This window comes from Pleurodeles waltl, chromosome 6, assembly GCF_031143425.1.
Source record: "Pleurodeles waltl isolate 20211129_DDA chromosome 6, aPleWal1.hap1.20221129, whole genome shotgun sequence".
NCBI classification, from domain to species: Eukaryota; Metazoa; Chordata; class Amphibia; order Caudata; family Salamandridae; genus Pleurodeles; species Pleurodeles waltl.
The window spans coordinates 1075840374-1075863867 of record NC_090445.1 but is presented as its reverse complement, the minus strand read 5'-3'; the positions used below and the strand labels follow the sequence as shown (position 1 = coordinate 1075863867).

Below are 23494 nucleotides of genomic sequence, written 5' to 3'. Positions count from 1 at the left end.
TCAGCCTGACAGCCAGTCAGCCGGTTCATATGTGTGGTGTGTGCGGGGAAAGAGCCAAGATGGCGACCGAGTCGGGCGCCTAACGAGGAGCTCCGACTCGGACCTGCAGAAATAATCCTGCAGGGCACTCCCGAAAATGGAGATTGATCCCTGGCGGTGTGCACCCGGTCCCCGGGTGGCATACAGATCCGCGGGGCGGTTCGAGCCCACGCGGGAGCTGGACCCGATCGAGGTGCCGGAGCAGAGCTGCGGCCATGAAGCCGCGAAATGGCGGCGCCCTGGAGGCCTGAGCCTCCGTCGAAGCAAAAGAACACTCCGGAGCGGCGGAGGTAGGGGGACGGAGGCCCTTGGTAGGGGGGCGGCGGCCCTAGGAGTGGGGGGGGGCCTCGGGGGTTGAGGCCCAAGCACTGGGGCGGCTTCTCCCCTCGCCGCTGCGTCCCCCCTTCCTCCCCCGCCCCCCCCCACTTCCCCCTTGGATCAGCCGCACGGAGCGGCGAGAGCCGGCGGACCACACCGCAAGGGGTGGACCGCCCCAACGCAACAAGCGGCAAGGGGGCGCGGCGGAGAGATGGAGATGCGTCCGGGCACAGCAGCCGGCCCGGACGCGAGGAAATCTTAAAGGAGCGAGGCAGGGTACAAGGACATTTTTTTTTTTTTTTTTTTTTTTAAATAGTTCCTCGTGGATGCTCACCGGACCCAAGGGTGAAGCGCCCAAACGCAGCGGGGGACAGGCCCCCCGTCACTGGAGGCTGACAAACAACTGCTTCCACCCCTCCCCCCGGGGACAACAGGGCAAAAAGAAGGCAATGGGGGCAACACTGTAAACCGATAAAAAACAGCCCAGGGGGGCAGCCCAACTAAAAGGCTCCCCCTCTCCCCCTCACGTCGAAAGGAGGATTGGAGCTCCCGGGGTGCTTTGTCGCTCTAGAAACGCATAATCTAACTGTTTCCTGGCTGCGGGAATCACATAAGAGGAATAACAATGGCCGGGAAATCCAAGTCAGGAAAAAATCAAGAACGAACCGCGCCTGGCCCGTCGCCCATTGACCAGCAGCAAATCCTAAAATTGCAATCACTGGAGAGTACACTCCAATCCCACTCTGTACAGTTCGAAAAAGTGCTACAGGCAATCATGGACACTAAATCCTCACTAGAACTAAAAATAGACACAGTATCACAAGATCTAAACCTACTCAGAGTGGATCATCGGAACTTGACAGAGAGGGTGAAAACAACCGAGGATACCCTGAGCAAGACGAGCCCCATGGTCTCAGACAACCAGAAACAAATTCAGCGCCTCGACGCAGAGGTTAAGATCCTATGGAGGCGCGCTGAAGAAGCAGAAAGCATATCCCGGAGCAATAATATTTGCTTTGTGGGGTTCCCTGAGCACCCACCAGAACAGAACTCGGAACTAACCATAGAGCAGTGGCTAATCAAAGACGTACTGAGCGGGTCTCCTTCGAAGTTCTTCTCTGTCGAATGAGCGTACAGAATCCCGGGCAGACCGCCACTACCGGGTCAACCTCCCAGACCATTAATAGTGAGGCTACTGAATTATAGAGACCGAGATTTGATACTGCAGCAATTTTGCAGCAAAGGCCCATTCCGGCAGGAGGGCTCAGTAGTTCATGCTTACCCAGACTTCACTCAAGAAGTACAGAAACAACGGAACTCCTATATGAAAATTAAACAACGGCTCCAGGAACACAACATCAAATATGCTCTTCTCTTCCCTGCCAAATTGAGGGTGATCTTAGGAGAACGTACCCATATGTTCACATCCCCCGAAGATGCCTGGACCTGGATGCATGCTAAAGGCATAGCACTGTCTAATGAAGGAGCGAATGAAGAGGTGGAATGGATGCCCTCCACATCAAGAAAATGCAATAAGAGACGCCACAAGGGACAGCCCACGGAGAAGCAAGCAGCGGAGGAAAGAGCAAAAGTGCTAAAAGAAACCCCATTACTAGTGCAGAGCTCCTTTGAGACACTCAGGGCGGGCCCCTCGAAGGCCTCGGAATCGGCCAGCTCGGACTCCACGATTACAGACACGCTCCAGGGCCCTGAGGTTACCCCTAGAACTGCAGATGAACTGTAAATGAAAATAATACACCGGATACCTCAGCCCAACAGGGCAGCGAGCGTCTGGGGTACAGAAGAAACCGCAACAGGAACTGTATCGCCAGCCATGCTGGCTATAAAGAGTATCTTTTGAACGATTAATCCTCGACTGCTGTGTTTGCTGATCAATAACTGCGGACAAACAAAAGGGGGGTGACTAACATGACACAACACAACATATCGGGAGTGCCCACACTTATATATGCACATACCCTCAGACCAGGTCTGAGGAGGGATGTGTGCAAGGGCCACATCTGATATCAATATGGCTCCCCCACAGGTATCCGAACGGATACAGACCTCACCACATAGTAGTACGTGGAGTGTTTCACTAAGTGTTAGTAGTTGGTTTAGGGAAATAGTTAGAACGGGGGGAGGGGTTTGGGGAGTTAAAGTGTTCGTTATAGGTCAACTCAGAGAACAGGATACACCATTGTGGATGTCAGTCTTAAATACGCACCCGGTGGAACGGGGGTGGGGGGGAGTTAGGGGGTGGCGGGGGAGTCCAGAAGGAAGCCGCACCCTGGGAGGTGCAGGATGGAGACACACCATACAGTGACACATGTCTGGGCACACGACTTTAAAGGCACACCAATATGAAATAATTACGTGGAATGTGAGGGGCATGGGCACACCGGGCAAAAGGGCGCAGGTGCACGCGCGTCTCAGACGCCAGAGAGTTCACGTAGCTATCCTACAAGAAACACACTTACTGGAACCTAAGCTGCAGGAAATCCGTGGGAAATGGGGCGGGTAGATAACAGGTACAGCTTACTCAGTGTTTGCTAGGGGGGTACTGATCTGGATAGCAGGAGGCGTCCCGTTTACACGAACCTCACATAAAGTAGACCCAGGTGGCAGATTTGTAATAGTGGAGGGACAACTAGACAGGAGGCATTTAGCGCTCATAGGGATTTACGCCCCAAACAATGCACTGGCGGGTTTTCTAGAGGCACTCGCCCCGGCACTACTAGTAAACCCTGCAGCCCCGGCCATATGGGGAGGTGATTGTAATAGCTTACCGAATGCAGCGCTGGATAGATCAACCCCACCCAAAAAAGGTACAACAAATAGAAGCGCTAAGAGCCCCCTGCAGGGATGGGCGGAAGATATGAGACTCTATGACGTATGGCACACGCAACACCCCCAACAGAGAAAATACTCATTCTACTCAATACCCCACAGAGTGCATACTAGAATAGACATAATCTGGGGCTCTGCAGATCTATGCACATTGTCGAGTGAGTTAGAGTACCTGGCTAAGACACTATCAGATCACTCGCCGCTCAAAATTATATTAAAATGGTGCGGAACTCGATCAGTGATCCCCACATGGCGTTTACAGCCAGAAGGACTCCAAGACCAGGCTTACGCAGAGGGACTGGACACGGCGCTGAGGCAATACTGGGAAACCAACACAGACTCCGCGAGCACAAGGGCAGCAGAATGGGAGGCACACAAGGTGGTAATCAGGGGTTACTGCATGTCGTCCACTTGGGGAGTTAGGCGCACTCTACACTCAGAGATCAGTAATTTAGAGAAGGAATTGAGAGCGCTGGAAACAGCGGTGGCACGGCAGGAGGCACCCTACACCGTATTGCAAGAGGCGCGCTCAAAATATAAAGAACAGATACTCGCCTCCGCAGGCATGACCACAAATATTATTTGATGCGGCAGCAGTCGGAGGGAGACAGGTCAGGCAGGCTGCTGGCATGGCTCCTAAAGGGGGACCGACAACAATCTCCAATAGGGGCCATAAAACTAGACAACGGAGAGATGGCCTCCACACAAAAAGAGATAAATGGGGCGTTCAAGGAATACTACGCGAACCTCTACGCCAAGCGAGCGGCCTGTACGCCTACACAGCTCACAGCATTTCTGGCAGGATCCCAATTGGCACAATTGTCTCAGGGAGACGCTGAGAAATTGGAGGCCCCGTTGAGTGTAGCGGAATTAAACGTAGCAATAGCACAGATGCCCAGGAATAAGTCACCGGGAATAGACGGCCTCCCATTAGAATACTACGTGAAATATTCAAATTATTTAAAGCCTCACCTGCTGAAAGTGTTTGAGGAAGCCTGGAACCACATGGCGTTGCCCCCCACACAAAGAGAAGCCATGATAGCGGTCCTACCCAAGCAGGGACGGGACCCTATGGACGTTAAATCCTATAGACCACTATCACTCTTAAACACTGACTGTAAAATCCTGGGCAAAGTATTGGCCAATAGGCTAGCGCCCGTTATCCATACTTTGATACACGACGACCAAAACGGCTTCATCCCCAAACGCAACACTTTTCTAAATATCCGTAGATTACTGGGAGTGATGGGGGGGGGGCACTCCACCGGGGGCGCATGAAGAAATAGTGCTCTCACTGGACATAGAGAAGGAATTCGACACGCTGGGGTGGGACTTCTTGTTCACCACCATGCGGAAAATGGGACTAGGCCCTAAATATATACAATGGGTACAGACACTATACTCCAAACCACAAGCACATGTGAAAACGGGGAGAGTTGTATCTGACAGCATCCCGATTGCCAGAGGCACTAGACAGGGGTGCACCCTGTCCCCCTTGCTATTCGCAATAGCGATGGAACCACTGGCGACCCGCCTGCAGTTGATGGAGGACAGCTGGGGCATACTCAGGAATGGGGCAAAACATATAATATCTCTATATGCAGATGACGCCTTAATATACTTGCAGAAGGGAACCGAGACGATTCCGCTGGTAATTTCACTTTTGACTGAATTCGGGGTGTTATCTGGTCTAGTAGTAAACTGGAGAAAATCGTGCGTGTTCCCCTTGTCTCCACGGCCGCTATCAAATAGAGGTACATCCCTGACTGGGCAATTGAAATGGTGTTTTGATTCATTCAAATACCTGGGGGTACAAATATATCACAGATCAGAGGACCTTAAAGGTGGAAACTTGGGGAGCGCACTAGCCTCCATAAAAGGGTCGATACGTTTCTGGTGTAAACTACCGCTATCACCAATGGGCAGAGTGCCGATAGCAAACATGCTGATACTCCCTAGGCTATTATACTATTTTGCAGCACTGCCGCTTTTGATCCCTAGGAGTTTCTTTCACAACCTGAACGGGGCCCTGTTGCAACTTATATGGGCGGGGGCAGAGCGCGCGTCGCACTTACTACACTGCAGCGCCCAGTGACAGAGGGCGGTCTGGGCGCCCCTAATTTTGAACATTACTATGCGGCTGCACAGCTACAGTGGATACTGAGCTGGATACACAGGCCCGCACAGGATAAATGGGAATGGGTACTGACGTACTTGTGTAGCACACCCTTGGTCGCTTGGCTGGCCACCAGGAATCCGAGGGATGTGTCCGACAAACCACTCATGCTATGCATGCTGGAAGAAATATATTCAAAATGGCCGCAGCGCGCTCCCCTACTCGCCTCTCATACAGCTGGGCGTACTTCCTGGCTGGGAAAGAGGAGAAAGAAAACGCTCGCTAGCGGCCTGGACGGAGGCGGGCATAGAGACGTTAAGTGACTGCTTTGAAGAAGGGAAATTAATGTCTTTTTAACAGATACGGGATCTCTCTTCAGTAAATCTTGGGCAGTTCATGACATATTATGCCATATGCCACTCCATCAAGATGATGTGGCTAGCAGGGAACCAAGAACCTCCAATCTCCTCAGCATTACACCACATGCTGCAATACGACAGCCAGTCAAAAGTAGTGTTGAACCTATACAAAACTCTGAACAAATACCCCGCACCCAACCTAGAAAATACTCGGATAAGGTGGAAGGAAGTCCTCCCAACCCCGATTTCGCAAAAGGAATGGCCGAACGTGCTACACCACACACAAGGGGTATCGAGAAACCCCAGGTTTCGCTAAATGCAATTTAATTACACGCATCAAGCATATTTCTCACCAGCTAGGATTAAACTAATGCTTCCTAGCTTGGACCCAACTTGCCAAAGATGTCAGGCCCCACTAGCACACTTTTATCATATGGTTTGGGAATGTGCACAGGTGCACAGGGAATGGAGTGGGATAACGGAGAAGGTATCGGAGCTGACGGGGTTGGTGCTCACAGTAGACCATAAATCCTCCTTGCTGGGCCTGAGACAGAGAGACAAGAAACATAAGCATTTATATAAATTCACAGACCTAGCATACGTAATGTATAAAAGACTGATAGCAATGAACTGGAAATCGGCCTCTGCTCCGGATCTGAAAACCTGGCACAACATGACACTGAGATGGGCTAGCGCAAAATTGACGGTGCTGCGGGAATCGGCTGGGGAGGATCAACAGTATACAGGTAGCGAGGTCTGGGAGACCCTAATAAGTAGATTGGAAGCCAAAAGCGACGAGAAACCTACATGAACCGGAACAAATGGTGACCCTAAGACAAACACTTATTTACCTAACAGATCCCTACACTACGAATAGGCCTGACGAGTCAAACACTATAGCCAATGGTCACCCCCTCGCCCACCTTCTTCACCAGAAAAGACCCACAGTGAATACCCAGCGCGGGTCCAGGGCCCCCACAGGAACACAAGACCACGGAACCCAAACACCACTGACTGTCACTAAACTGGGCTTCCCCCCTCCATAGTAAAAACCACAAGACACGACAAATGGACACTACTGACCCGGGACACATAAGCTCATTAAACACACATGGTAAGAGTGAACATGCAGGAACTACACTTGAAATTCCTTACAGTAATACGACAAGACCTTAGTTAAGCTTTTATTGTTAATTTGTGTGATAATGGTGTAACAGATCTATTATATCCTGGAACTGTAAAAGCTGGAAATGTATCTAAAGTTAAAATGCAATAAAAATATTTAAAAGAAATAAAATGTGTGGTGTGTGCAAGCATATGTGTGTGTGTGTCAGAATGGGTGTGTGTGCGTGTGTGAGACTGTATGCATGCATGGAGGAGAGTGGGTCTGTATGAATGTGAAGGGTGGAGGTGTGCATGTATGCGGAGGGGGGTGTGTGTGTGTGTGTGTGTGTGTGTGTGTGTGTGTGTGTGTGTGTGTATGAATGCGGAGGTGTTGCATACGCGTGTGAGTGGGGTGCATATCTGTGTGCGAGCAAGTGGGGGTGCATGTGTGTCAGGAAGTGTGTGGGTTAGTGGGGGTGTGTGTCTGCAAGTGTGTGGATGTGTGGGGGTGCATGTGCCGGTGACAGGAATAAGGATTCCTGTCGCCAGGTGCGTTACCGATTCAGATTTTTGTGGCATGGCGACTGCTGCAAAAAGCCTGGTGGTTTGCTGCCTCGTAATACGTCCAGTGATCTTCGGTATGCCGCCGGTCTGGAGGTGCTCACCGTTGGCCGCACCGGTCCGGCCGCACCAGAGATGTTGTGCCGGTTTGACTTCGGCCAAACCGCCAAACTCATAATGCAGCGGTCTTTACTGCTGGGACCGCAGAGGTAAGACCGCCACACACGTAATGAGGGCCTGTATCTAGCTGCAGTTTTCTTACCTTTGAATCCAGACTGGATCTGGAACATTTTTTCGTGAGCAGTGCCCTGCGCTGGTAGCTGGCATCTATGAGCTCCCGGTCCATCGCCTGTGTCTGCGCCAGATATGATGATGCTATTCCTGTATAGGCACCACCCAGGCACACCAATGTCACTTTCTTTTCACAACTTTTCACATCGGAAATGCAGAGTGGGTCTGCAAATGAATTTCAAACAAAAAAGTCCTGCAGGACCGAACGGGTAAAGTGCCCGTTTCCTACGGACCTGACTGTACAGGGAGTAGTGTAAGGTGAACATGTAGAGAAATACCCTTGTTGCCGCCTGACAGATGTCAAGTACCTGAACTCCTCGTACTAACGCAGTGGTCACAGTTTTAGCTCAGGTAGAATGGGTGGGCAAACCCTTAGAGCGTTGCTTTTTGGCCAGTGTGTTTTAGATCTAAACGCAGAATAGGACCCATCCGGAGATAGTTCACGTCTGCACTGCCCGACCTTTCAGGGCACCCACATACTCTACAAAGAATTGGTCATCTACCTGAAACTCTTTTGTACAGTCAATGTAGAACGCCAACTCTTTTTTGAGTCCAGGTAGTGGAGTCTCTCCTCTTCTTTAGACAAATGAGGGGTAAGTAAAAAGAAGGCAAGGTGATGGATTGGCCTACATGCAAGGGCATAACAACTTTTGGCAGAAAAGAGCCCCTAGTGCAAAGCACAACTTTGTCAAGGTAGATCGAAAGGTTAGGTGGCTTAATCGAAAAGGCTTGCAGCTCACTCACACGTTAAGCAGATGCAATCGCTGCAAGAGGCCTGAGAGGACAATTGTGAAGAGGCTCAAAAGGAGCACACATCAAAAACAGTCTGAACCAAATTCAGATCCTATTGGGGTATAATGAATGGGTCAGAGAAAACAGATGTGGAAGACCTTTGAGGAACCTACGTACAATAGGAGACTTAAACAAAGAAGGTTGATCAGGCAACGTCAAAAAAGCAGAAATAGCAAACATCCCTTAAGAGTGCCCAGAGCAGAGCCATGCTGGGCAAGGGAAAGGATGAACATGACTACAGAGAGAGGGGCAAAAAGGGGGTCAACAGACTTGTCTGTGCACCATGCCACAAATATCTTCCAACGACAGGCATATACTATTTTGGTGGAGGGGTGCCTGGCTGCCAAGATTACATTACAGACTTCGGGAGGAAGGTCAATAGCTGTCAACTGCCACTGCTCACTCTCCATGCAAGAAGGAGGAGAGTGGACAGGTTTGGGTGAAGAACCCTCCACTGCTGCTGCAACAGAAGATCCTCCTGAAGAGGCAGTCTGATCGGCAGATTGATGGACATGCTCAGCAGTTCGGGATACCAGACTCTCCATGCCCCATTCAAAGCCAAAAGAAATACTTGGGACCGTTTGTTCCTGATCTTCTAGAGAACTCTGGGCAGAATGGCGAAGAGTAGGCCTGAACTTCACTCAAGACAAAAACACATTGGAGTGATTGCCACCTTGGAAACTCCAAAGCTCAAAACTGCAGACACTGCACTTTCTCAGCAGAGGGAACAGACCCAACCAAGGTTCTACCCACTGCTAAAGAAACCTGGTGCCACCCGAATGGAGACTCCATTCATGATCCACTAGGCATTTTTGTCTGAGTTTGTCCGCTGTGGCGTTCAGAGAGCCCGTCAGATGTTGAACCAGCATGGATATGCTCTGCTGTTCCAGTCACATCCAGATGCGCAGAGCCCTCCAAGATCTGGACCATATATTCCACAGATGCTGTGCCACTGGAACTTCAGCTCCCACTGCATATGCCATCTGGCATGTGTCACTAGCAGGATGCTGGAGGCAATGAGGCCCAGCAGCCTTAGAGCCATTCTCGCCATAATCCGGGCTTGAGGCTGAAACATGAGTATCATAGCCTAAATATCCTGGACTCGCGGTTCAGGAGGATAAGTCCAAACCTGCACTGTGTCCAGAACAGCTCAGATGAAAGAGAGCGTCTACGAAAGAGTCAGATGTTACCTCAGCGCATTTATGGTGAACTCCAGCGAAAGCAGGACGTCCGCTGTAGTCTGGAGGTGGGAGATGACAGACTGAGGTGAGTCTGCCTTCAACCGCCAGTCAACAAGATAGGTGAAGACTGAAACCCCCGATTTTTACAGATGAGCTGCAATCACCGCCATCAACTTGGTGATTACCCAAGGGGCACTGGTAAGGCCAAAGGGGAGCGCGGTGAACTGAGAGTGCTCGTTGCCTACCGTGAACCACAAGTAACGTCTGTGGGCAGGCAGGACAGGGATGTGGAAATAAGCGTCCTGCAAGTCCAACGCTACCATCAATTCTCCAGGATACAGAGCAGACCAGACCCGAGCCAACGTGAGCATCTTGAACTTTTACTTCTTGAGGAAGAAATTGAGGGATAGAAGGTCTAGGACAGGGTAAAGGCCCTCTACCTTTTTGGCGACCAGAAAGTAGCGGGAATAGCAACCACAGCATACATCTGACACTGGAACCCTTTCTAAGGCTCCCATGGCCAAGAGAGCCACAACTTCCTTGCACAGAAGGGACAAATGATCCTCCACCATCCGATCATAAAATAGTGGCATGGATGGAAGGGCAATCTTGAAGGGGAGGGATTAGCCCCTTCAGTCGACATGAAAAAGCCACCTGTCTGAAGTCATGGAAGCCAGTGGAGCAGGTGATGAAGAATCCTGCCACCAACTGGTCCTTGGTGGGGAAGGAGGCAGACTAGAAGAGGGTTTAGAGGCTGCCATTAGGGCAGCTGGGGCCAGACTGCTGGCCACCTGACCCACAAGGTCAGAGGGTCCCGCGCCCTTCGCCACGCTAAGGTTGGGCAGCATGGTGGCTGGATGGGAATTGGCACAGTTGGAGACCTCTTCTGTAACAACGAAAGGGCAAAAGGCAGACTGATGGGGGAGGAGACGAGGGGTCACCGAGGGACCCAAGGACCCGGCAGTTGCAGGAGAAGTCTTGAAGCACTCGAACACAGAGCCTGCCTTGTCTCCAAAGCAACAGGTACCTTCAAAGGGCATGTCGATCACTGAAGCCTGGACATCCACGGAAAAGCCAGACTTCCTCAATCAGGAATGGCGTCTCAGGGCCACCGTTGTAGAAAACGCTCTGCCTAGCGAGTCGGTCATGTCAAGTCCACAACAAATTGTGTACCTTGCTGAATCTCTCCCATCGACAACAGCCTGTAAGAGTCCAGCCCAGTTCTTCTACGGGACCTGTGGAAGCACTTGTGCAACTGTATCCCACAGCGTGTTGGATTAACGGCCCAAAAGGCATGCAGTGTTCACTATTAGGGAAGCAGTAGGGAACGAGCCTTGGGAGGAAGAGTCTTGATGGTCACTGAGGGTAGCTGAAGGTTCAGGATCTCAGCCGCCCTCCTCACCACCACAGCATAAAGGTCCCTCCTCTGTTGCCAAGGTAGAGGGAGAAAGCATGCCAGTATCCAAGTAAGTGTCCAATCCACTGGCTTCACCCAAGTCCTCACACTAGTCTATCTCAGATTCATAGGTCTGGTACTCTAAGGGGTCCAGAAAACCCTCCCATTTATCCGGGTTCATGGCACAGAGAAATAGGGCTCAGGACCCAACTGAGGAGGCACATCTCCTGCCGGCGCTAGAGTCATCTTTATGCATTGCCTATCCAGCTCCGTGTCAGGGATTACAATATGGATGGTGCTGCTGTTGGGCAGTGCCAGGAGCGTTGTGATCAGCGTCAGGGAAGGTCGGGTGGTACAACTGGTGCCGGTCCAGATCCAGGACTGGATCCCTAGGAACCCCTCAGCGCTGGGGCCAGAGCCACTGGTGCAGAACCCGAAGGGGCCCCCCTCTGAGCTTGCAAGGCTTGAAGGCACTCCAGCTGCGTCGGACAGCCCACAAATTAGGCGCTTTACTGCATAAAACTCCGAGTTAGGCAGGAGTCGCTCAAGCTCACAGAAATTTGGAGAGCTGCGGAGTCAACCCAGGCACAGGGTCCGCAGAATGAGGCGTAGAGGGTTGACAATCCCTCATCTCGTCGGCCAAGGAACAAGGAGAAGTTGAAGATCACTTCTTGGATTTTTCTGATCGCCACGCGGACTTCAAATGGGATGACCAAGACTTCACTGCCGGTCCCAGGATCTTCCTCTTGACCAGACCTCGACCTACAGGGAGTCGCATGCTGGGCCGTCATCAGCTTTAGGGACAGCTCTCTCGAGGCCTTTGGGTGCATGGCCCAGCACTCTGAGAACGACTTTGGGTTGTGGCCGTACTCCAGACACCACAAACACACACCGTGAGGATCAGTCGCGGACATCGCCCAATGACAGGATGCGCAGGGCTTGAAACCTTTCTTCCTAGAAGACACCCTCAACACACCAGGAGAAAATTCTTGAAAAAAAGCTCGACAAAAAGTCGAAAAAGACAAGTCAAAAACTGATTGAGGTGTATCTCTCTTTGGATAAGCGCTGGCTGGCTCGGAAAGAAAAGAATTGATGTTGGCACACCTGGGTGGCGCCTAGTTAGGACCCACGAGGTCATATCTGATGCGGAAGACAGACCTGGAGCCAATCAACGCCACCTACCGGTGCACAGGGTACTGCTCATGAAAATCTTCCGGATCCAATAGGACGCTTGGGAAGAATTCAAAGGTTAGGAACCTGCATCTGGAAGTTTGTATCAGATATTTAAGTTAAAACTCCTGCTAGCAATAAATCCCAATCTTCATATCTTTAATATCATGAATAATCTAAAAGTTGCTTAAGTCAGTGTTTTTTTTTTACCTTCTGTACATGGGTAAACATATATGTTTAATAAAATTTGATTTAAAATCTAAATTTAAATCCTAACTGCCCTATGCCATGAATAATGCAACTGGATTTGGAATTCTTCAAGTCATAACTTTTTCGCAATCAATATAAACAGTCCATGCATTGGCTTACCTTTTGAGGCAGCTACACAAAAGACCTCATACCTTTTTGCTCTCGGGTAGCCTAACACTACATTTCTAAAGGTAGTAGGCGTTGAAATGAAAAAATAATAGTGCACCTGCATAACTGAAAAAATGCTCCCAGTCTACTGCAGTGTAAAAGCATATCTTTACTCTTGTCACACTACCCATTGACTGACATACTGGCAAGATCATGACGTGCTAAACTAATATTTTTTGTAATCCAATACTGGAAGGGTATTAGCCGTCACAATCAATGCCCAAACAGAATTGCCATAACCACATCAGTAATGTTGGAAATAGAGATAGTAAAGCGTTATTAGCCTGAGCCTAAGTTATTAAACAAGGACTGAATATCACTGTCATATTTTTTGGGTGGGGCGATGAGTGTTGCAGTATGTGGGCTTACATTAGAGATGTGGAACTATAAGTAAAACAATGCAATCTTTCAAAATTTAAGAAAATTGCAGTTTTAAAAACATTTTTACCCAATTACTTCATTGGTAAAAGGATGCACTCCAAGTGATGTTTTGAAATATATTCTTGAAAAAAAGTCTTGCAGAAAATTGTAAAATTACCAAAACCCTTCGGCATCTCCCACCACTCCACCTTCAAAATTAAATTCAGCAAATTCTGTTTTTTTTTTCCTGTACATTTTTCTTCACCTTTAATATGGCAGTTTCCTATAAAGAAACCCAAACTCATAACGAATGAGTACACATTGAATAATGACTAATTTAATTGAAAAACATTTCAAAACTGAATTATTGAACTTTTCTGACCTGCACACCAGCATTGCTGATATTTCAGAAAATACCTATTTTGGACCACTCCAAAAACAGTGGCCTTACAGCCACTCACTGCTTACCATTAGTTGCTGGCTTTATTGGCACTCTAATATGCTTGCCTCTTACTTAGTGGCCTATCTTTCTTTTCTTGTATTTGTGCCCCCCAACTTTACCTTCCTTTTGATTGGATGACTTTTTTTCCACTGCTTACTTTCACAAAACTACTTTCTTTTACCTTCATCACTCCATAAGAGTGCAATCATTTTCTAGCTCTCTCCCTCATAGATGCTTCCCCCTCAAACATCTGTCTCTGCACTCTCAATGTTGCTCCCCACCCCTCCTAGCTTGTTTGTAAAAGCACAGCAACATGTACATATTTGCCAGGCTGTAACTAAGAACACATTTTAAGGGTTGTTTTTATTTTACGTCCTGCAATCCACATACTGCGCAGAAGCCAGAACCGCTTACCTTAGAACTGATGAACTAGGTACCAAACCTGGCATCAGTTCAGCATGCTGCATATCTTTAGTCTTGTCACACTACCCAGCTACCCTAGCTTGTTTGTAAAAGCACAGTAACATGTACATATTTGCCAAGCTGTAACTAAAGAATACATTTTAAGGGTTGCTTTTATTTTATGTCCTGCAATCCATATACTGCGTAGAAGACAGAACCTCCAACTTCAGAAAACTGATGGACTAGGTACCAGTCTTGGCATCAGTTCAACATGCTGTGATTCTGGGGTACTCCCTGTATCTTAACATTCCTTAAAAAAATAAAAAATAAAAAGTATAAATAAAATAATATTTTTTTTTTTTTTTTTTTAAAGAGCCCGGCCTTATGTAATGTAATCTGGTGCTCATGTAAAGCACTCATGTCCTGTGCTTAAGCCAAGTTCACACTATAAAAGTGTGAACTAAAAAGAAAAAAAGAAAAAAAAAAGCACCAACCTTGGCACACTAAAGTTCACACTAAGGTTTTTATGAAGCCTGAGGTTGCAGCAGGTGTTTAAGGCAGAAAGTGTACTTAGCATGATTGGAAAAGAGATGTCTCTTCTCCTTGAAGCCTATGAATCTGCTCCATGAGCTACTGTAGAAGACCAAAGGTATTTTGCATTTGTTTCAGTTTTCAGCTCTATGGAAAGTAAAGTAGGTCTTGAACAGAGTTTTTCATTGAAAGGAACAAGGACGTGTCAGAAATTAAATTCTGTTCAGTATTCCATTAGTGGAAAACATGTGAAAAATAAACCATGCCATTTAAAAAGGTTTCAAATATTGAATTCAATTTACAGATCTGAGATACTTTAAGACATATTTGCTCTTTTTCCAGTATCTTGATTTTTTAAAATCTTTTAGATTTTTATAAATAAGCACCTACAAAGCCAGTAGCTTATACCCCACATTATTAAGAGCGCTACCTTATGGTCTTGCCGGTGCTTTTTGCAGATTGTCAATAAGGAAATCTGAAAATTGTCATTAAAACTGTGACATTATGTGTACAATTTCATGATGTTGGCAGATGGAAAATTCCCGATTTTAGCACACCACTACTTTAGAAGTAGATATCTGATCAATAAACTCATCAGCTCGGAAAAACCCTGACAAAATGTTACTAGGGAGAAAGACAAAGGGACAATATTTACCTTGAGCAATACTGTGAATCTCCATGCTCGTTGGACAAGTCCCCACAGGAACATCAAGGGACTTTAGCGTGTTGCAGGCACTTATTATATCTTGCATCTGGAGGAAGCCGGCCACTGCGAGCACATCATCCACATTGTCTTGGCTCAGATTAAGTTTTGCTGTGTACATGAATTCTAGGACAGTACCTAACCCTGCAAAGAAACAAAAACTGCCACATTGCTATTTGTGGAGTAGGCAGCGAGGCACAAACCAAGAAGCAACGAGACACACACAAAATGAATTTACATTCTTGGAAGGAAAGAATTGATGAGTTCCCAGAAGTCTAATTTAAGCAAAAGATTAAGCAAAGTTACAGAAGATAAATGTACCACAAGACTAAAGAAAGAAATTAAACTAGCTAAAGAGCTGTGATGTGCAGAAGGAACAGCACCGACCTGCAGCATTGCTGATATCAAGGTGTACCACATCCTTCTGCTCCACGAAGAGCATCCTAAAGTATTCACTACAAGCAGCAAGCACTGCCTTGTGAGCTTTGAAGTCAATGCCGTCCACCACAAAGGTGCAGTCACAGAGTAGTCCGAGCTGCCGCTGCTGGTTGAGCTCTTCCAAGACGTGGCAGCTATGCTGAGGGAAATCCATGCCTGCAACAGAAAGAAAGAAAAAAAATGTCCAATAAGATAAAGGCTCAGAATTGGTTTAACAGTACATTTCATACATACACTGTAACAACCCCACCAAATAAACAACACAGTTGTAACCATAAACAACAGCACCACTGAAAAGGTGAGGCAGATGTGCTGTGCTAGCAGAGGAGAATGGTGTGGGGGACAGAACACAATGCTGAGGGGGGTACAGCACTAGTGGGCACAGGTGCAGCTCCTGATGCAGATGTGTAGGAAAAGACGAGAGACAAAATCACAGCATGGAGGGTGTCAGGATAGACCTGCAGAAATAGGGTGATGGACACAGTTACAGTACAAGTGGTATAGTAATTTAGCACCAGAAGGAGAGTGCAACTTCTACAAGGTATATGTATTTTGTAGCATTAGCATTCTACTAAGTCTTTGGTTTAGACCAGACACTTGGTTAGAACGGGCAGGAAAAGTAGTTCATAGTGCTTGTGAGACATATTTATTACTTGTAAAGTGCAGTACACGCTGGGCAAACAACCGGTAAAGGGGAATAAATCAGGCATGCTTCTCTGAAGCACAGAAGAGACAGGTAATTTTCTTTCTTAACCCAAGTCTGAACAACCAGTTTAGAAAATCTCTTTGCAAATTAAATAACACAATGGCTTAAAAAGGGTAATATTATAGGCCTTTATTTGTCACACGTTAAACTTTGCTAACATTCTATCTGGTTAATTTTAATACATCTAAATAAGATTTCCACAAGCAATAGTGGTCTGGAGAAATAGGAGTGGTGGTAAACAGTGGCAGGAGATACTTTTCACAAGGCAAAAACTAAAAGGGAGTTAAACTTCTTTAAAATAAAACTTCAGCAGATACTATAAATGAAAAAATAATTTTCCGAAAATCTCTACTTTCCGACCAACCAGGACAGTGGCATACAAGATTAAAAAAAATCAGAGGTTTTTTTTCAAGCAAGATGAATAAGTTGATAAACAAGCAAGAGATCCGTTTAATGTGTGCATGCTAGAACACTTTTGAATCTGGCTTCTTGATTGCTCAGCTATGCTACTCCTAAAGACTTCTTAAAAGTCACTCTGATTGATTCATGGTTAATTTTGTTATTCATATAACACATGGATACCAAAAGAACAGTCTAAAGTGAGGCAAAAGCTCTTAAGAGACTTTCAAACAGAAACTAGTCTGGATGTGACGCAAACGTGCAAAGAGAAAGTGGTTTTACAAATTTGCAACTTCTACATAAGACACTCAGGAATCACAAAATGTAGTTGCTGGATATGGCCGTTTTTGCAGGGTTATCCTCAAAAGTTTTGCCTTCTTCCTTCTATTTTTTTCAGATCTGTTTTTCTGGTTTATTGTCTCTGTGCACTTTAACACTGCAGATCAGTCCTAAAGTGCAAGTGTTCCTTGTGTAAACTGTATTGGTGATTGGTTCATCAATGATTGGCATATCTGATTTACTGGTAAGTCCCTAGTAATGTGCACTAGAGGTGCACAGGACCTGTAAATCAAATGCTACTAGTGGGCCTGCAGCACCGAATGTGCCTCCCACATGAGTAGCCCTGTAAACATGTCTCAGACCTGCCACTGCAGTGTCTGTGTGTGCAGTTTTGCACTGACAATTCGACCTGGCAAGTTTACCCACTTAACAGGCCCAAACCTTCCCTTTTACTACATTTAAGTTACCCTTCCGTGAGGCCCTAGGTAGCCTCTTGGGCAGGGAGTAGTGTATTTAAAAGGTAGGACATGTACTGGTATGTTTTACATGTCTTGATAGTGAAATACTGCCAAATTCAGTTTCCTATATTGTAAGGCCTATCTCTCCCATAGGTTAACATGTGGACTGCCTTTAAATATCTTTTAAGTACAGTTTCCCATTGGGAGCAGATAGAGATTTGAAGTTTGGGGTCTCTAAACTCACAATTTAACCCGTTGAATGCGGGCGTCGGCCACTGGCCGACGCCCACACTCCCTCCCTGGTGCGGGTCACGACCAGTGGCCGACACCAGGGAGGGGGTTAAAAATCCTCCGGTGCATTGCACCGGAGGATTTATTTTTTTTTTTTTTCACCGTAGGAGACGCGGAAGAGCTTCCGCGTCTCCATCCCACCCCCCTCCCGCCCCCTTATGACGTCAGCGCGCCGCGAGGCGCGCTGACGTCACATTTTTTCCCCACCGGAGAAGGAGAGACGGAGGTAAGCGTTCTTTCCTTCTCCGGTGGGGAAAAAAAGGCCAAAACGGCCTCCCCAGATGCCAGGGAGGCATCGATGGAAAGGGGAGGCTCTCCCCTTTCCATCGATGCCTCCCTGGCACCGTTTCCTGGCCGTGGATCGCAGCGCGGCTGCGATCCACGGCCAGGAAACGCCCCTAGACACCAGGGATCTTCTTTGGGGGGGTCGGCCCCCTCGTAAAAGGGCCACCCCCCCCCGGCAATATTTAAATTATTTACACTGTTTTGGGGGGCGATCGCGCCCCCCCCCCAAAAAAAAAAAAAAAAAAAAAAAAAATGGCGGGGTCGGCCCTTGGAACACAGGCGACCCCAGGGGAAAAAAAAAAAAACGTAGTTTTGCCTGGGGAGGCCGATCGCCCCCCCAGGGTAAAAAAAACCCCAAAAAAACAAATTGTTGGTGGTCAGCCCTTAGGGTGACCATCAATGGGGCCATTTTTTTTTTTATACATGTGTGCTTTGCCGAGGGCAAGCACACATGTATAAAAAGAAAAAGATTTGTGACATGAGTCTCATATATATGTGTACATATGTATACACATATATATATCTATATAGATATATATATCTATATAGATATATCTATTTATATATATATATATATATATATATCTATCTATATATATATATATATATAGATAGATATATATATTTTTTTCAGGACAAGCATTGCAGCGTCCATGTGCTGCTTTTCTGACTTGTTGGTGTGTATCTGGGCTTCTAACAACGCCCACCTCACGCCCATCACTACCACTCCTTTGATGGCATTGGAAAATGATTTACCTTTGTCCCTCCTTGGGGAGGTTTTGCTACCGCCTTGGCCATCGCCCCTGGTACATGGCTAATTGCACTTTTGCTGTTACGTTTAACTGCGAGCGAACTTCTTTTCCTTTTGTGTAACTCTTCACATGATGATCATGGTGGCCATGGCGCTGTGAATCGGCTCTCTTATGTGAAAGAGTTTAACTTTAAATTATCAATTTATGTGGCAAGAAAAGTTGGGTTAGGAGTTTATAACGCTAATAGCTCTAACTCGAGCAGATGCGAGACCCATTGCATTGTAAATGCTTGTTATTCTTGTGTGTGTTGTTTTATAATGGTGAACAATTTCACCGCACTACACGAGGACCGTGATCAAGACTCCTTGGTGAGTTGAAACACGTTGGTGGTTATTGACTGCAATAAAATACACGTTTATTTGTACTTCATGGAGTGCGGTGAAATTTTTCGGCATTAGATAATTTCTAGATTGGTCTTCCCTGTCACTGGGCACCGGCAGTGGAGTGTGCCGCCCAGCAACCCTTCAACCACTTTGTTTCTAAATATATATATATATATATATATATATATATATATATATATATATATATATATATATATACATATACACACACACAATATGCATGCATGCATATCTTTTCTGTAGTGGCAGTTTTGCTGGATAGTACTGAGGGAATTAGAAGAGGAGGTAATGGGAGGCAGAGCACCAAAAATGACTGTTGCACAGGGTGTGTGGTAAGGTGAAGTAATACATTCTTTTTTTGTTTTTTTCAGTGTTTTCAGAGAATCTGCAGAATTGGAGAAGAAGCGAAGGTAAGGTGACGACATTTCCTGTTGTACACAACAAACATACCAACAAGCAATTTTGTGACTATCTGCCTTCTACGTAGGATAGTAATTTAGAGGGACAGTTTAGCCAGTTGCAGAGATGGCGTCTCGTTGGATGACTGCTGATCAAGCCCTAGCTCGGGTTATGGAGGACAGTTCTGATGTAGGCTCAGAGACTGAGACAGCAGACACTGAGACAGCATCTGAGGGAGAGGACAATGGGGCAGATTCTGGGAGTGATTTTTCAGTCGGCGGAGTCCCATCTGACGACACCTCTTCCAGTGAGTCTGAAGGAGACAATGACGACATCCGTGCTGTCCCTTCGCAAGCACATTCTGGGCAGCGGGACCACATTGGGTTAGCCGAACCCAGAGAGCACGTGCTTGCTGCCGCAAGCACAGAACGAGTGCTCTCTTGGCAGCCCCCCTGTTTGGTTCAGCCCCAAATTCCACCTTTTACTGGTGACGCTGGATGTAAAGTCGATACAGCTAACTTTTTGCCAGTCGACTACATCTATCTGTTTTTGGATGTTGACTTTCTTCAGAAAGTTGTGCAGCAAACAAATTTGCGTGCAGACCAATTTCTGAGGGAGCGCGGAGGCACTCTAGGGCCCCGTTCTAGGGCACGCCAGTGGACTCCCACTTCGCTGGCGGAGTTGAAGATATTTTTGGGCCTTACCCTCAAAATGGGGTTAGTACAGAAACCCACCTTGCAGTCCTACTGGACAACTCGCACGGTTTGGGTAACTCCCATCTTCGCACCATACATGAGCAGAGATCGTTTTTTGCTACTGCAGCGCATGCTGCATTTCAATGACAATTCTGCTGCATTGCCCCGGGACCATCCAGATCATGACAGGTTGTTCAAAATTCGGCCTGTCGTGGAACATTTGTCTGCCAGGTTTCCAGAGATCTATACTCCTGGAAAGAATATAGCAGTCGATGAGTCCTTGATCCTGTACAAAGGACGGCTGCTTTTCAGACAGTACATTGCGAGCAAAAGAGCTCGCTATGGCATAAAGCTGTACATGCTGTGTGAGAGCTCTACTGGCTATGTGTACAGCCTGAGAGTGTATACAGGGAAGGATTCTACCCTAAACCCTGTAGGTTGCCCTCCCGCGTTAGGGGTCACAGGTAAGATTGTATGGGAACTTGTCCAGCCACTTCTTCACAAAGGTTATAACCTTTATGTGGACAATTTCTATACAGGAGTAGAGCTGTTCAGTGAGCTCTACAAAGCTGGCACTGTGGCCTGCGGTACAGTTCGTTGTAACCGCAAAGGATTCCCGCGGGAGCTTGTTTGCAAGAAGCTCCAGAAGTCACAGAGTACTGCATGGCGTTCTAACGAACTGCTCGCAGTCAAGTTCCTAGATAGACGTGATGTATACGTGCTCACTACAATTCATGATGAGAGCACTTCTCCCATCACGGTTTGGGGTCAGATGGCCGAAGTCCACAAGCCCATCTGTATACTCGATTACAATAAGTACATGGGTGGAGTGGACAAGAACGACCAGGTTCTTCAACCATACAATGCGTGTCGTAAAACTCGCACTTGGTACAAGAAACTGTTTACCCACCTGATTCAGATGGCAACATATAATGCGTATGTTGTTTACCGTCAGACAACAACAGGAAGACTCATGACTTTCCTTGACTTCCAGTTGTCTGTAATTGAAAGCCTCACTGCTGTTACTGAAGAAGCAGCAGCCTCCACCTCAGATGTTCTGGAGGATGTGGCAAGGCTGCAGGAGCGACACTTTGCTGATCGCATACCTAAAACACCCAAAAAGGATCGCCCATGTCGTCGCTGTAAAGTGTGCTCAAAGCATGGAAAGCGGCAGGAGAGTCAGTATTACTGTCCCCAGTGTCCATCACAACCAGGCCTCTGTATCCCTACTTGCTTTACGTTGTATCATACTAAAGCAAAGTTCTGGGAAATCGACTGAGGTTGAGCTGCTGTTGGGTAATCCTTTCAGTGGCAGTGCATGGATACCGAACGTCCATGGGCCACTGCTTCGTTAGGCAAGGAGCCACAGAATTTTACTTCATCATGGACTTCCTTTTGGCGTTGTCGGTGTTCTGTTCAATTATATACTAGTAGACAGAACATATGCCACATTGCCACGGAGTACCCTTTCTTCACCTGCATGTCTTCCTTACTTTCAACGGTAGATATGCTCTCTCAGTTCGAGAAATCACTTTGTAGGGCATACTTGGAAGCCCCCAACTTGCTTCCACAAACTAGTATAGGTTCACTTGGCTATTATACAGGATTAGCCAGGACTCTGATGAGAACAGAGACATGGATGGGTAAGGAAAGCTTATGGTAGGAGTGCCTTCACAGGGTTATTGCACAGGTAGAAGGCAGATAGTAAAGGTAGTACAGATGTACATCATCTACACCTATGGATTCAAACCCATTGGTGCCATCCCAGCACTAAAGGAGAATGACTTGTATAGGTCAGTGTTTGACCTGCTTTTCATGTTCATCCTCCATCAGAACTTAGTAGATGTTCAGTTTGCTGTATAAGTGCATTATTAGTCACATCACTGCACATAATGTTGGCTGGGACATATGCTACGTTCTCATGGACTCCCCTATGTACCAAACACTACCCTTTTCCATAGCCTATGACCTTCTCTTTAGGGAACATCATGAGAAATCCCCAGCATGTCTCCCTTAGTTTCAAAGGTAGATATGCTCACTCAGTTCGAGGAATCGCTTTGTACGGCATACTCGGACACCCCCAACTTGCATCCACAAACTGGAAGGAGTTGGATTTAGCACAGAGAGTGCGCTAAAGGCGCATGAAAAACATGTCTTCCTGAGCCTCAGGTGGCTGTCACAGGAGTCATTAGTAAAGGTTTGTTACGCATGCATTTGGTAATGTTAAGGAGGAAGGAGGCAGTTACTTGACAGGTGGTAAAATGTAGTCAAACTTATTCCGTTCTGTGGCGTGTGAATGTGATGGGCCCTTGTCTGGCAGCGGTAAGTTAATGTGAGTGGAGTGATTGATTGGATTGGGCCCGTGGCTGGCGATATGAAAGGGTTGTTTGTTGTGCGTGAATGGCGTGTGAATGGACCATAAAGAGGTTGGTGCCTGGACGCGGCTTTATGGCCCACCTTCAGAAGGCTTGGTTTCAACATTCAGATACTTTGATAAGTAATCATGCTTTAAAACCATAATTTCTGGAGGTGCTAAAACCAACCAGTGTGAGTGGTGGGTTAACTTTAACAAACTAGTACCAGGGGAGACCAAGGGTGCAGGACTTGCATGGCTCTCACCAGTTTTCCTTCACCCAGAATCCCCTTGAAATTACATTATGTGCTTAAAAAACACATTTTCCTTGCATTCCAATGAGCAGAAGTCCAAGGATCTGCAGGGATCCTCAAAATTCCTACCACCCAGTGTTTCCCCACTTGTCCTGATAAAAACACAACCCCGCTTGTGTGCCTGCGCCTAGTGCCTGCTTCAGGAATGAATCACTCCAGGGTTAACAGTAGACCTCAAGCAAGGACTACCATTGACCCTTGTGTGATCCATTCCTGTCGCGGGCGCTAGGCCTACCCACACAAGTGAGGTATCATTTTTATCGGGAGACTTGGGGGGACGCTGGGTGTAAGGAAATTTGAGGCTGCTCTCAGATTCCAGAACTTTCTGTCATCGAAATGTGAGGAAAACTTGTTTTTTTAGCCACTTTTTGAGGTTTGCAAAGGATTCTGGGTAACAGAACCTGGTCAGAGCCCCGCGAGTCACCCCATCTTGGATTCCCCTAGGTCTCTAGTTTTCAAAAATGTACAGGTTTGGTAGGTTTCCCTAGGTGCCGGCTGAGCTAGAGGCCAAAATCTACAGGTAGGCACTTTGCAAAAAACACCTCTGTTTTCTGTGATGTGTCCACGTTGTGTTTTGGGGCATTTCCTGTCGCGGGCGCTAGGCCTACCCACACAAGTGAGGTATCATTTTTATCGGGAGACTTGCGGGGACGCTGGGTGGAAGGAAATTTGAGGCTCCTCTCAGATTC

At 47.2% G+C, this 23494-nt stretch overlaps 1 protein-coding gene across 6 annotated transcripts in view; it reads right to left on the bottom strand.

Annotated features, from left to right (window-relative positions):
- Window positions 1-23494, bottom strand: part of ZBTB17 (zinc finger and BTB domain containing 17) — a 293373-nt gene that overhangs the window by 177492 nt on the left and 92387 nt on the right. For all 6 annotated transcript variants that reach the window (XM_069240107.1, XM_069240106.1, XM_069240108.1 and 3 more), the window contains 2 exons: window positions 15420-15626; window positions 14985-15176 (listed from right to left, as the gene is read on the bottom strand). In XM_069240107.1, the coding sequence (XP_069096208.1) occupies window positions 14985-15176; window positions 15420-15626 (399 nt within the window). The remainder of the gene's footprint in view (window positions 1-14984; window positions 15177-15419; window positions 15627-23494) is intronic.